Genomic DNA, 14575 nt, shown 5'->3' with positions numbered 1-14575 from the left:
GGGTAGACCTGACCTGCTAAAGAGATGGACTCCATCCCTCCAGGGAAGGTGGTGCTCTCCTCTCTAGTAATTTGGCTTATAGTCTTAATAGTGATAGAATATGACTAACTGGGGCCCAGGTCAGGAAGCAGACAAACTGGTTAATCCAAATGTCTGCTAGCTGCCTTGAGACATCACACAGTTCACATAAACTACAACAAATAGATACTGTATCACCTAGATATCATATTGGGACTGTGTCTTTTCCCCGAACTACCAAACACAAACCCCTCAATAAATAATTTAGAAAAAAATTGAATTAAGGTCAAACTTGAAAAAAATAATTAAAGAAAAAAAATAAAGATAAACATCATATAAAGGTAGGGCTACTAAACATTAGATCTCTTTCAACCAAAGCACTTATTGTAAATTAAATTTTAACAGATCATAGTTTAGATGCGCTCCACTTGACTGAAACCTGGCTTGTTTCATAATTCATTAAATAAGCAGAGAGTTGAAATCAAAGATTGAATTGCCATGAATTTGAAATGAAAACCTCTAAAAATAAGCAGCTAAAATATATTTTGACTCTCGATGGATGTTCTGTTGTCGTCTTTTACAGCGAGGAACTTAGGTGTTATATTTGATACCAATCTGTCCTTTGAAAATCTAATTTACAATGTTTGTATAGCAGTATTACAAAGCTTTGAATGGTCTAGCTCCACAGTCCTTAAGTGACCTTCTGTCATGCTTTATTCCATCACATTCATTATGATCACAAAATTCTTCAAAATTCTAATATTTCCTAGAATAAAAAAATCCACTAAAGGAGCTGCATCATTTTCCTCTTTGGCTCCTAAACTATGAAATAGTCTCCCTAACACTGTTCGGGATGCATACACACTCTCTCAGTTTAAGTCTAGACTAAAGACTCATCTATTTAGCCAGGCATACACCTAATTTATCCATCAACTCACAATTAGGTTGCTTTAGTTAGGTCTGCCGGAACCAGAAACGTTTCTCATAATCTATAACTCTGCAATAAATGTAATGGCATCTACGCTAATATCATTCTATTTGTTTCCTGTCTCAACCCCGGTATTCATATTCTGAGGTTACCAGTGCCGGCCGGATCCAGCTCTCTTCCTGCTTGGTGTCGGACTCCACTGCTACGTATCACTGAGTGATGATGACAAACTACAGTCGGTGTTAGCCAGACATCACTTCTGTCTTTTAAGATGGACTTCAGAGGATGAACTGATGCCAGCTCCAACTGTAAGACATGGGATACTTCATATGCCACTGCCTGAACCTTGGATTTAAGATAGACCTCACCAAAATGACCCGCCGGTTGAACAGCGATGCACCTCACTGATCTCTGCCAGCATCACATTGGTCTAATGATGGACTACACTCTTGAAATGGAATACATAGACTATCAATTAATTACCAACAAAACACTTCATCAGCCAACTAACAAGGACAATTGCATCTATGTGAACTTCTGCAGTTAATCCAGGATGAACTTCAAAGACATTAGTCATTAATCTTACAGTTCATACTAAATCTTTGTTTAAACACTGGCTTACTTAGTTTACAAATTTTAAACAATGACTTGCACTTCACACAAATAACAAATATTGACATAATAGTTATTCTGTTTAGCCAGAGGGGATCTGGCCCCCACAGTGAGTCTGGTTTCTCCCAAGGTTATTTTTCTCCATTAACCAACATCTTATGGAGTTTTGTGTTCCTTTCCACAGTCGCCTTGGCTTGCTCACTGTGATTTAATTTTATACACGATTTACAATCATATTTAATCAAATTACACAATGAGGACTCTACGACTTCATAGATATTACAGTTTCATTGTCTGTTAAAGCATGATTTTCTGTAAAGCTGCTTTGAAACTATATGTGTTGTGAAAAGCACTATACAAATAAAAATGACTTGATTTGGTTTATTATGCCCCTGGGCTTTGATTTAAATGGGTCATTTAATGAGGAATCAATCTTTTAGAACTCAAAACTTCCTCTCCAGTGACTTTTTTATCATTGAAACTGAGCTGTAGAAAACATATGAGCACCCATATTTACACATCAACACGTATTTGGTAGGTTTGTGAACTGAAAAGTGTTTTTCTATTATTATTTATTTATTCATTTGCATTATGGAACAGGATTGTTTATGAATTTTATTTTCATTAACGGTTCTCGAACATACATTCTTGTGCCGATGTGGACGGAACTACACCCCACTACTAAATCAGCAGTGCAAAACATTCAGTGTTACCAGTGTAGTCCGATTCCTGAAATAAAACAAAAAAATACTCTTATGAACTGGTTCTTTTGAATCTACTGTGTGAAAAATACAGCTTGACCAGTGTAGTCCGGTTCCTGAAAGAATGACTCTTATGAGCCAATTCTTTTGAATCTGCAGCATGATGCATACAGTTTGACCAATGTGTCTGATTTCTGATTAATGATTTTAATAAGCCATCCTTTTAATTCTACAGCAGGATACTTACAGCACGACCAATACAGCCAGAGTCCTGAATGATTGACACTTATGAGTTGGTTCTTTTGAATTTACAGTAAAAAACATACAGCACAACCAGTGTAGTCCTATACCCAAAGGAATCACTCTCATAAGCTGGTTCTTTTGAATCTAAAGCTTGAAGCATACAGTGCAACCAGTGTAGTTTGATTTCTGAACAAATGTTTCCTCTGAGCTGTTTCTTTTGAATCTATAGAGTGAAATTTGCAGCACGGCCAGTATAGCCCAATTCCTGAACAAAAGACACGTATGTGTCCTTCATAAGTTCTTCACCACAAAACATACCAAGCTTCCTCTTCAATGCATGCCTCTCATAAGCAAGTTCTTTTTAGTGAATGAAATACAATCTGAAATGCTTTTTTCTCAAAAGTTTTAAATTAATTGATAATGGAGCTGTTAAGGATTCAGAATTGTTAAGAGGAATCAGAACTAGATTTGTTCAATTTGATTCCCATCCCTACTATTGGGTTATTCGAAATTTGACCCAGCCAGTCGCAGTGAGGTGTAATAAGGGGGAAATAGTATAGATACTAATATTCCTAAAGTCCAGGAAAATTAACAAGTGTAAAATGTGAAGAAAGTCTGTCAAACCTTGTGCTGTTCCTGGCTGTGTGTAGCACCTTCCACTCTGCAGATCACTTTGAAGAATCGCAATGTTAGAAACAAACAACTGAAGTTAATGTTAACAGATGATCATTTCAGTCTGATCTTAACAGTTCAAGCAGTATATTTTAGAGCAGATTGGATTTTGATCCAGCCACGATTTCAACACCGGTTTTATAGAAGGATTGGACTGTTAAAAACAAATTGTGACTTCACAGCAAACCTGCAGCTTTTTGCTCATTTCACATGCAAAGAGAGCGTTTACATATGTCTTAAAGACACAGCAGCAAATAATAATAGTAATGATACCAATAGTGTGGAAAATGGTCATTTTAACTAAATTAGGCTGGAAAAAAATGCCAACATTATAAAAATGTATGAAATGCAACTTTAAAAAATACAGTCGCCTAAACTGATGCTGTAACTTTGTATTCATGAGGAAATGGTGGTAATGGGTCATTGTTTAATAGCAAGGACACAACTGTGAATTGTTTAAGATGTGGGGTGGATTGTGGAGGTCAGAATGATCAACTACTCTGGTCATCTGCTGAGTGTGTGACCCAAAGAGAGAGCATAGGCTAGATCACAGATCCAAACAAATGTGGAAAGCAGCAACACTCATGCACAGCATGGGAAAGAGGGAGGGGAGAGGTGCGGAGGAATGGGAGGGGCTGGAAAGGAAGGCGAGATGGAACAACATAAGGCAAAGAGAAACTTTGTGAGTGGAAGAAAGCTGTGGTCCGCTAGATTTTGAAGCCAGGCATGTGGCATCCTCAGCCTAGCACAAATCCTATATAGAGCTGGAAACATAGGGCACAGATTGGGAGAAAAGGAATGCAAGGAGAAGGGGAGTATTACTTCCCAAACATGAATCCCAGTGGCTCTCTACGGAGGCGCTTGTCTTCACTTCGTGATGCCTGGAGGTGGAGTACAGGTTACCTGTTCAAGGTAGGCCTTCGGAATTTTGTGGTTTCTTTAGCTTTTTGTAGGTAACGTCTTGAATTGTACTGGGTTGTCTTTGGGTGGGTCAGCTTTTTCTCAAAATCTGTTCTTTGCTCATTTATTTGTTGGGCCCACTCAAAAGCAATGATTCCAGCTGGTTTTGATCAAGCCGGGCTGAGACCCCCTCCAACATACCACCCCCCACCACCACCCTTTCTTGGCTGTCCTTCTGGGGGTCGCAATTATCGGCTGATTAAGGGAATGTTTTTGGAGCCGGGCAACAATGTGGCAAGGGATGGAAGCTTGACTCGGATGGATAGGGAGTTTGAAATGCCAGGATGTGTTATTCCAGTGTGTTTCTCTTGCTGTGAGAGAGCGTTTTGGCAATGTCTAGTTCAGTTTGTTTAACAATGGCTTTTTTGTGAGGTTCTTTGTGTTTTTATGATTTATTCATAATGGCCTGGCTCAGCAATCTATACTCTCGAATGTTTATTAGCTGCAAAATGTGTTAATGTTCTTTTACAATGTGTTTATTTAAAAGCTTGATTGGTCCTAAAATACAATACGTGCAAACATCATTGTTCTAAATTGCACTTGATTTTTGGAAAGTAAGATTAATTCAGGAAATTGAGAAGGAAATTTATGCATTACAATAATGATATGCACTTTTAATTGTTCACTTATAAGAATACATGAAGTAAAATGACAGGGTTCTTAAAGCCATGTAGAAGTAAATATTGGAATGTTAAGATTGTGTTGAATAGTCTTGAAAGTCATTGAAATTAAAGGTGATGTTTTTTAAGTGTTAAAATGCTTTCTACTGTAAGTAAGCCATTCGTAGGTTGACCATTTGAGTGGTTTTAGGGAGGGACTATCTATTTGTTAGACCAAAAGTAGTTTGGGGAGTGTTCAAGGAGTGTTTGAAAACAACCATTTTTGTCATTTTGTTTGGTGACACGAGTGGTTAAGAATTAACACACTTCACGCTCTATTTTTGTGAATGCATAAAGCATAGCGCTACGTGCATTGAGCGTGCACTATATCTTATTCAGTTTTCATGAATGCGCTCATTCTAAGTGCAGTGTATGTTCCAGCGCAAATTGCAAGTGGGTGTGGATGGTAGTGTTTGCGCTATCTGTGGGTGTATGCGTGCATTATTTTATGTTAATGAAGCGCCACAATTTGCGTTTTTCCTGATAAGTTGGTCATTGTACTAAGACATTTGAATAGCAGGTCTGTTTTCAGCATAAAGTCTAAACTCAGTTGCAGCATTTGCAGTTTGGAGATTCTGCCAGCAATAATAAAGTTCATGTCTAAACATGTCTACATTTCATGTGGAACATCAAATTATGTCCCTGAAAATCGCCGTTTTATGAAACAAAGATAATGAGATTTGAGTTCAGGGTTTATTTTTCAATGGTTATTATTGTTTATATTTACAATTTGATTTATGATCTAATTTGTATTTTCCACCTTTTGTCGTAGAGTGATTTTTAAGTCAATGCAAAAGGGGCAGGTGAAATAAGTTGGAGAGGGTAAAATGTTTGCATTTGGTATGATTTCTTTTTTTGAGCACTTTATTTAGAAATATGTTTGGCTTAATTTTTTCGTGTTTCAATAAATGTATAATTTTTCAAAATCAATTGGTAGAAGTGAAGTGTGTGCCAATACAATCACTACTAGCAATGATTTGTGTCAGTAGATGAAAATTAATAATACTTTCTATATGATATTTTCTATAATTGAATGGCGCGTACATCCAAATTGTGATGAGAATGACATTTTCTATTCTTATAAAATGAGCGTGTCACTGTCATAGAAATATTCTATTCTTCTAATTCATTGTCTTTGTTTATGTTGCTGGCGCTTGAGGGATAGACTATATAATAGGACACAGATGGTGAAATAACTGGTGAAGAAACTCAGAATTCAACTGCACTTGACCCTGCCCATTAGTGCTTTGCGTACAAAATTTCACCAAACCCATCATGCTTCAATGAAAATACCAAAACTTCATGGCCATGCCCATTGACTTTGTTCTAATAACTTTTGCCATAGCGCTGCACTTAGCACTAGCTCTCTTAAAATGGGGCCCTTGGAAAGTCAACAGATGTGTTGGAAATTTCTAAAGTGAATATGTTTTTTTCTGGTTATTCACTACTCTACTATATTTAATTGCAATTACTCTATTCACTGACATTGAAATCTCAGGACATTTTAGTTATTTGAGACTTTTGTTCCTGAAACACAAACCCTGGAACCCTTAAAAAATAACAAATAAAAAAAATATATAATAACAAAATAAACAAAAACGTTTCCCCCATTTCCTTTAGTTATACTATAAGAGTGCTACTTATGCAAAACCATATATAACTGCACATGAGAAAGTCCAGGAAGTACATTCAGTGTCTAGGAAAGGCCCCAGTACTGTGTGGAATTACATGTTGGATTCTGGCTTTACTTAGTTAGCATTGTTCCCTTTTTAGTCTTGATGGTCATAGACTAGTATGTCATTTATATGGTGAATGTAAACCACGCATCTTTCTAGGCTTTTCCTTCTTTTGAGAAAGACAATTAAAAGAATAGTTTGCCCAAAAATGAAGATGACTGACTTTCTTCCATGGAACACAAAAGGTGAATAATAATAATAATAATAATAATAAATGTATCATAGGGTTTATTTGCCACAATGCCATAAAGTTATTAGTGAATCCAGTCTGTCAGGATCGAGAAAGGAAAAACAACACCATAAAACCACAGAAAAGAAATCAACATGACTCGTAATCTCAATATCAAGTCTTATAATCATAATGTAATTAAAAGTATAAAATATAATTTGTTAAATTGTTAGTAAACGGTAAAACAAAGTAGGTACTTTAATAATGAATGATACAAAACACACATTCTGAGGCAACATTGTGTAATAGAGGGTTAAGTTGAATAGAAAATGTAATGTCATGGTTTATCATTTTGATAACCTGTCTTTCCCCAATTAAAATATTTCCTCTAACTACAATTTTCTTCTGTTTTAGGGCTCAACCAAATCCTCCAAGAGCATGGAGTCTCGACGCAGACCATCCAGGTAAAATATGTAATTCTCTTCCCCACAAATCCCTTTAGATACAGTATATTATCCCTGCATTGCAGTAAATAATGCCTTAATATACCATCTATGTTGTTATATGCTGCTGTAGTGAATATGTTAATAGAATTTCTCAATTTAACTACATTTAACATTGTGATGTTGGCACAAGGTCTGCTACACTTATTCTGAGTGTTTATGAGTGTGGAGAATAAACTTTAAGACATAATTTTAAGTTTTAAAACAATACAGGAAGTTATGCATATCCTAATAGTTTTTTATCTCCCACATGTATTACATAAACAACAACATGTTTGTCTTGCATGACGATTTGTTATAAATATATTCAGCCCCACCCACTCATGGGAAAAACAAACCCCAGTTAGTATAGTTGCCTATTCTTATGTATTGGGAAAATTAAGAGAAATATCCAGTAGCATTATCTTTTGAGAGCCCTTGCTTTCCTGCCAAAAGAGCATTGCTGTATTCCTATGGGATGGCACTCTATGTACAGTTTTACATGTTAAAATATAAATATATAAATGTTTAAAAGAAAAGGAATGTGCTTAAAAAAACGATTGAATTACCTAAACGGATAGTTCCCCCAATAATGTAAATTATATTGTCATTTACTCACCCTCATGTTGTTTCAAACCCATATGACTTTCTTTCTTCTGTAGAACACAAAAGGAGATGTTAGGCACAATGTAAGCCCCAGTCACCATTCACTTTCATTGTATGGGTAAACATTTCAATACAAGTGAATGGTGACTGAGGTTGTCAGTCCCTTACATTCTGCTAAACATATCCTTTTGTGTTTCATGTAACATACAGGAAGTCATACGGTTTTGGAACAACATGATATGTCTTTTATTTACCACATGCTAAGATAATCTGAAATCTATTGAGGGTTGTGCAAGTTTTTATGTATTTATTTATTGTGTGCATGTGTGTGTTTTCCCAGATACTCTGCTGTAAATACAATATTTATATATAATGTACATTTCCAGTCCTGTGTTATTTGCATTTGTTGATCCAAGATACATTGGGTCCAATCTGTATTTCGATTCAAATTGTCCTTTGAGAATTGCATAACTAGCAGTGGACACAATGCAAGCAGTGCACAGAAAACTAGGACTAGATCCACATTTTATTAAAGGCACAACTGTTCGACAAGGCCAGAAGGATTTAAACATGAAGCATGTAAACTTGATAGAATGCACAAAAAAATCTTAAATAATCTACCATTGTAGTTTACCAAGGATTGTGTTTTTCAGAAAAGTAAAATAGCTGAAATGGAACCTCGCAAGTGTCCTATTTGCAATACACTACAAAGGCAACAACTCTACTCACATTTGATCTCAATCTAGTCTGACATTTGCATGTTGCTAAGCTAACAACAACAACAATAACCAGAATTTGTTTTTATTCCACACACCATTGCTGGGTAAAATTATACAGTGTGTGTGTATATATATATATATATATATATATATATATATATATATATATATATATATATATATATATATATTTATATATATATATATATATATATATATATATATATATATATATATATATATATAATAGTGGTGGCCAAAAGTTTGGAATAATGTACAGTTTTGTCTTATGGAAAGAAATTGGTACTTCTATTCACCAAAGTGTTATCAACTGATCACAAAGTATAGTCAGGACATTAATAATATGAAAAATGACTATTCAAATTTGAATATGATGTTCAGAACTTCTTAAACTTCTTCAGAGATTTCTCATAAAAAAATCCTCCATGTGCAGCAATGACAGCTTTGCAGATCTTTGTTATTCTAGATGTCAGTTTGTCCAGATACTCAGGTGATATTCTGTTTGAAAATATTAAGCTTCATTTAACAAACTAAATTTCAACTGTGTTTGATATAATGAGTATATGTTTTATTAGATTGTACTACTAGCAGTATAGTTCATTACAAGTAAATGTATAATCTATATTTGTATTGCCTTTTCCATGCTTTTTGAATGGAATTGTCCCAATTGGGGACAATTCCATTCAAAAAGCATGGAAAAGAATGAATTCTCCTCAAAAATGCCACTCACATGCCAAAAAAAAATAAAAAATACTAATTTTTAAATAGCCTTCATATTAGGAGTATGATGAATAAAAATACTGCATTTGATTGCAACTGACTACATTTTGGAACAGAGAGTTGGATTAAAAGACTGTAGCTCTCCTAGTTTACTTGAATCTGATTGCCCTGCAATCCAGACCTGGCAAGAGATTGAGGTCAGAGATGGGGGACCTGATTGTGGTTACATCTTTGGCAAGCTTGTACCTTACCAGCTATCAAATTGTTTTCTTTGGTCTGCCCTGCTGCACACATGGAATGCAGGAAATTTTTGTATCTCGTTTGTTTATCTCTGAAATCAGTCTCTCCCCAATGTACTTTATCCAATCCATCAGATATGCATTTAATGGACTGTTTGTTGCTGATATTTGAAATGAGGTCTTCTGAAAATTAAAAAAAAATTAAATAATCATTATTATTTAGTGATGTCATGTACTGTGAGACACAATATTGCTAAGAATAGCTTAAACCATCTTAAGGTGGTTTAGCTGGCCTACCAGCCTGACCAAGCTGGTTAGGCTGGCCTGTTTGAATGGTTAGGGTTTGGGCACTTTTCAGTTGGTCATACTGGTAGACCAGTTGGTCGATCAGCTTAAACTAGCCTAAAGTGGCTTAGCTGGTCTACCAGCCTGGCTAAGCAGGTTATGCTGGTCTGTTTTTTTTTTTTGTTTTTTTAGAGGATTTTGGGCACTTGTTAGCTGGCCAGGCTGGTAGACCAGCTGGCCGACCAGCTTAAACCAATGTAAGGTGGTTTAGGGGTTCTACCAACATGGCGAAGCTGGTTATGCGGCCTTGGTGATTGTTTTAGCTGATTTTGGGCACTTATCCACTGGTTAAGCAGGTAGAACAGTTGCTAAGCCAGCTTAAACCAGCCTAAGGTGGTTTAGCTGGTCTGCCAGCTTGAAAAAGCTGGTCTTTTTAATGGTCTTAGATGGTTTTGAACACTTTTCAGCTAGTCATACCGTCGACCAGCTTAAACCAGCTTAGAGTGGTTTAAATGATCTACTAGCCTGGCCAAGCTGGTTAAACATATCTGTTTTGATGGTTTTAGAGGGGTTTGGGCTCTTTTCAGCTGGTCATACTGGTAGACCAGTTCATCCCTGCTTTAACCTTAAGGTGGTTAAACCTTATTTAAGGTTAGGCTGGTGTATTTATGATGGCTTTAGATGGTTTTGCACACTTACCAGTTAGTCAGGCCAGTTAAACTAGCTAAAAAAACAGCTTTGCCAGGCAGGGAGACCAGCTAGACCTTCTAAAGAGCAACTTGGCCAGAATAAAAGACCAGGTAATCTAGCTAAATAATAGCTGAGAAACTAGCTGAGAACAATAAACCACCTTATGCTGGTATTTATTTTTTCTGTAGGGTTTTGAATCAATAAGCCTTCAATGCATACTGAGGGCTCCTAATATGCAATATTTCCAAGTATCCAAACACTAAGCATGTATAAAGTTTATACATTTTAATTTTAATTGTATTGTTACAGTTTTTCCATTGTTGCAGAAATGCATTGTTAATTCTCTAGATGTCTTTCTGTTGTTCTCTTAACATTCCCTCTCTCATTTGATTATTGCAGGAGCTTGAGTTTGATCCAGGCCATGGAGGAGAACTATGAGGTGGACCTGGTCTACATCACAGAACGGATCATCTCTGTTTCCTTCCCCAGTACAGTAGAGGAACAAAGCTACATTGCAAACATAAAGGAGGTGGCCACCATGCTACGCTCCAAACATGGAGACAACTACTTGGTGAGACCTCATTTCTCAGTTGACCCCTCACTAAGCTCTGCCCTCCATAGTTACTGTTTCTCACTCAGACAAGATAGAATTTTCTGTGAATAGTGCAGTTTTCAGTAAAATGTGATATAAACAGGTAAAATTTAATTTATTGTAGTCCTGTGTAGATTAAAGAAAGTGTATTTTCCATCCATCCATCCACTTCTATAGACGCTTGTCCTATGCAGCGTTGCGGGTAGAGTTGGAGCCCATCCCAGGGCTGAATGCAGGGAAACACCCTGGACAGGTGGCCAGTCCTTCAGACTCTCAATCTCACTCACACCTACGGGCAATTTAGGGTCTCCAATTTACTTAACATGCATGAATTTTTGGACTGTGGGTGGAAACTGGAGCATCCAGAGTAAACTTGAACGGGGGAGAACGTGCAAACTCCACATAGAAAGGCCCAGTTGAGCCAGGACTCAAACCTGGGACCTTCTTGCTGTGAGGTAACAGTGCTTGCTGTGATTAACAATGGCAGAAATAGTGCAAGGTTTCTACAATATTCGCACTCATAGCATTTAATTTACTCTCACCTCTACTATGATCTGAATCAATAAGTAAATTTTAAATCCATAAGTTATCAACATTATTTCACCTTGGATCTAATGTAGGTGCCCTTAGTTACTGATTTTAAATGCACTCATTTGAGAATGAGGGCTGACATGTAGTTTAATCCACAGCATGCTCTTCTAGAGTTATCTAAAAGTTTTTTAAAGGAAAAAAATATATATTTAATTATAAAACTTTACTAACATTCACGGTCATAGAAATGATCTGAAAGTGTTAATATGTATATATATATATATATATAAACATTTAGATCTAAAATGTAGCAAACATGCATGAATGGTACATGATACATCAGACTAAAGAATCAAAGTATAAAATATCCCCTCATGTCAGTGTAAAATATGATCTTACCTCAACAATTTTATAAGCTATGTCTACACTGTTGACTTGGTGACTGATTTATTTATTTTTTCTAAAATAGATATGCCACCAGCATCACCGTATATTTAAACAAAAAAAAAAATTTAAATTAACAATTAAATTAAACATGACCATTATGAAATAAATCCCAAATGTCTGTTCCCTTCAGTTTTTTGGCTGGTGGTTGTGCATGAGACGTTTGTGTTTTTTTTGTGAGCCATTAATTTTTTAAGTGAAAAAGACAATAAAGGCAGTGGCATATGAAGTATCCAATGTCTTACATTTGGAGTTGGCATCAGTTCACCCTCTGAAATCCATCGTAATAGACTGAAGTGATGTCTGGCTGGCATCGGTTGCAGTTTGTCAGCATCACTCAGCGACACATAGCAGTGGAGTCCGACACCAAGCAGGAACAGAGCTGGATCCGGCCGGCACTGGTAACCTCAGGATATGAATCCCGGGGTTGAGACAGGAAACAAATAGAATGATATTAGCGTAGATGCAATTCAATTTATTGCAGAGTTTTGGATTATGTGAAATGTTTCTGAGAAATGTTTCTGGTTCCGGCAGACCTAACTAAAGCAGCCTAATTGTGAGTTGATGGATAAATTAGGTGTATGCCTGGCTAAATAGATGAGTCTTTAGTCTAGACTTAAACTGAGTGAGTGTGTCTGCATCCAGACAGTGTTAGGGAGACTATTCCATAGATTAGGAGCCAAATAGGAAAAGGATCTTTCTCGTTTTGTGGATTTTGATATTCTAGGAACTATTAACAGGCCAGAATATTGTGATTGCAATGAACGTGATAAAATATAGAGTGGTAGAAGGTCACTTAAGGACTGTGGAGCTAGACCATTCAAAGCTTTGTACATAGTTAACAGAATATTTAAAATGAATACGAAATTGATCAGGTAGCCAATGTAACAACGCTAGAATGGGGCTAATATGATCATATTACTTGGTTCTTGTCAGCACTCTGGCAACTGCATTTTTAACCATCCATCCATCCATCCATCGTCAACCGCTTATCCTGTGTACAGGGTCGCGGGGGGCTGGAGCCTATCCCAGCTAACATTGGGCGAAAGGCGGGGGACACCCTGGACAGGTTGCCAGTCCATCGCAGCATTTTTAACCAATTGAAGTTTATTTATTGAACTTGCAGGACATCCTCCCCGTAATGCATTAAAATTATCTAGTCTTTAGATCATGAATGCATTAATTAGTTTTTCGGCATCAGCAACAGAGAGCATGTGTCGTAACTTAGCAATATTTTTGAGGTGGAAGAATGTGTTCCAAACACTGGAAAGGACAGATCGGTTGGTATCAAATATAACACTTAAGTTCTTTGCTGTAAAAGATCATGTAACATTATATCCATCGAGAGTCAAATATATTCATTATTATTATATTTTAGCTGCTTATTTTTTCTTAGAGGTTTTTGGTCCAATAATTAATACCTCTGTTTTGTCAGATTTAAGTATAAGGAATTTCTGGCCATCCAATTTTTGATTTCATTGTTATTTTTAAAAGTGAGAGGTGAGAGGGACATGTTCCCCCAGTTATAATGATTGTGGTGGTGGTGGCGTAGTGGACTAAAGCACATAACTGATAATCAGAAGGTCACTGGTTCGATCCCCACAGCCACCACCATTGTGTCCTTGAGCAAGGCACTTAACTCCAGGTTGCTCTGGGGGGATTGTCCCTGTAATAAGTGCACTGTAAGTCGCTTTGGATAAAAGCGTCTGCCAAATGCATAAATGTAAATGTAAAATAAAAAAGGCAGCTTTAAAAAAAAGAGTTAAAGCTGCCTAAAAATATAGCGAATGGCAACATTTGATAAGGTAGGACTGGTCAGTAACATTTTAAGGCTTAAGACTTGTATTAGCAGTAGTAGTCTGATTATTAAAGAGTGACAAAACAAATTAAGTAAATAAAAATGAAATAACATTGTTTTGCAGCTCTTTAACCTCAGCGAAAAGCGATATGATATCTCCAAGCTGAATCCCAAAGTAAGTAGCATTTAATCTTTGACTTATACAAGATCTATTATAGAGAGAGGTTTGTTCCACTGGTCTTACTCATGCTCTTTGTTTTTGTGTGTACATGAGGTTCTGGATTTTGGCTGGCCAGACCATCATGCTCCAGCCTTGGATAAGATCTGCAGTATCTGCAAAGCCATGGACACATGGATGAGTGCTGACAGTCACAATGTGGTAGTCCTGCACAATAAGGTAGTGTTTCGGTTGACCTTGTTTACTTTGTTTGTTTGTGTGATGTGAAGGAAATTGAATGGAACCATGTTTTCTTAGGTAACAATAACAACAAACACCAGCACCCTGCTGAAAACAAACAGCTTAAACCAGAAAAGAGTGGTATGCTGGTCTGAGCTGGTTTTGTAAGGTCCATGAGCCTGGCCAAGCTGGTGGTCTGCTAGTTTAGTTGTTTGTCTTTGCTGTTTTTTAATAGTTTTTTAAAAACATTTTATAAACGTGCTAGTTGGATGTCTTTGCGTCACTGGAGCTCCATTAGGCGCATGTCAAGATAAAAAGAGCCTCAACTGTTAAAAAATGCTTGATCGTGGTGT

The 14575-nt window shown here is 36.6% G+C and overlaps 1 protein-coding gene across 8 annotated transcripts in view; it reads left to right on the top strand.

The window, feature by feature from the left end:
- The window catches only part of tns1b (tensin 1b), a 343137-nt gene that overhangs the window by 235290 nt on the left and 93272 nt on the right, over window positions 1–14575 (top strand). For 7 of the 8 annotated variants that reach the window (XM_052147959.1, XM_052147963.1, XM_052147962.1 and 4 more), the window contains 4 exons: window positions 7113–7162; window positions 10860–11031; window positions 13950–14000; window positions 14100–14222. In XM_052147959.1, the coding sequence (XP_052003919.1) occupies window positions 7113–7162; window positions 10860–11031; window positions 13950–14000; window positions 14100–14222 (396 nt within the window). Of the gene's footprint in view, window positions 1–3865; window positions 4087–7112; window positions 7163–10859; window positions 11032–13949; window positions 14001–14099; window positions 14223–14575 lie in introns of those variants that run through there. The other variant, XM_052147965.1, reaches the window with a different exon arrangement.

Source organism: Xyrauchen texanus, chromosome 18, assembly GCF_025860055.1.
Source record: "Xyrauchen texanus isolate HMW12.3.18 chromosome 18, RBS_HiC_50CHRs, whole genome shotgun sequence".
Classification (NCBI taxonomy): Eukaryota; Metazoa; Chordata; class Actinopteri; order Cypriniformes; family Catostomidae; genus Xyrauchen; species Xyrauchen texanus.
This window is presented reverse-complemented; position numbering and strand designations above follow the sequence as displayed.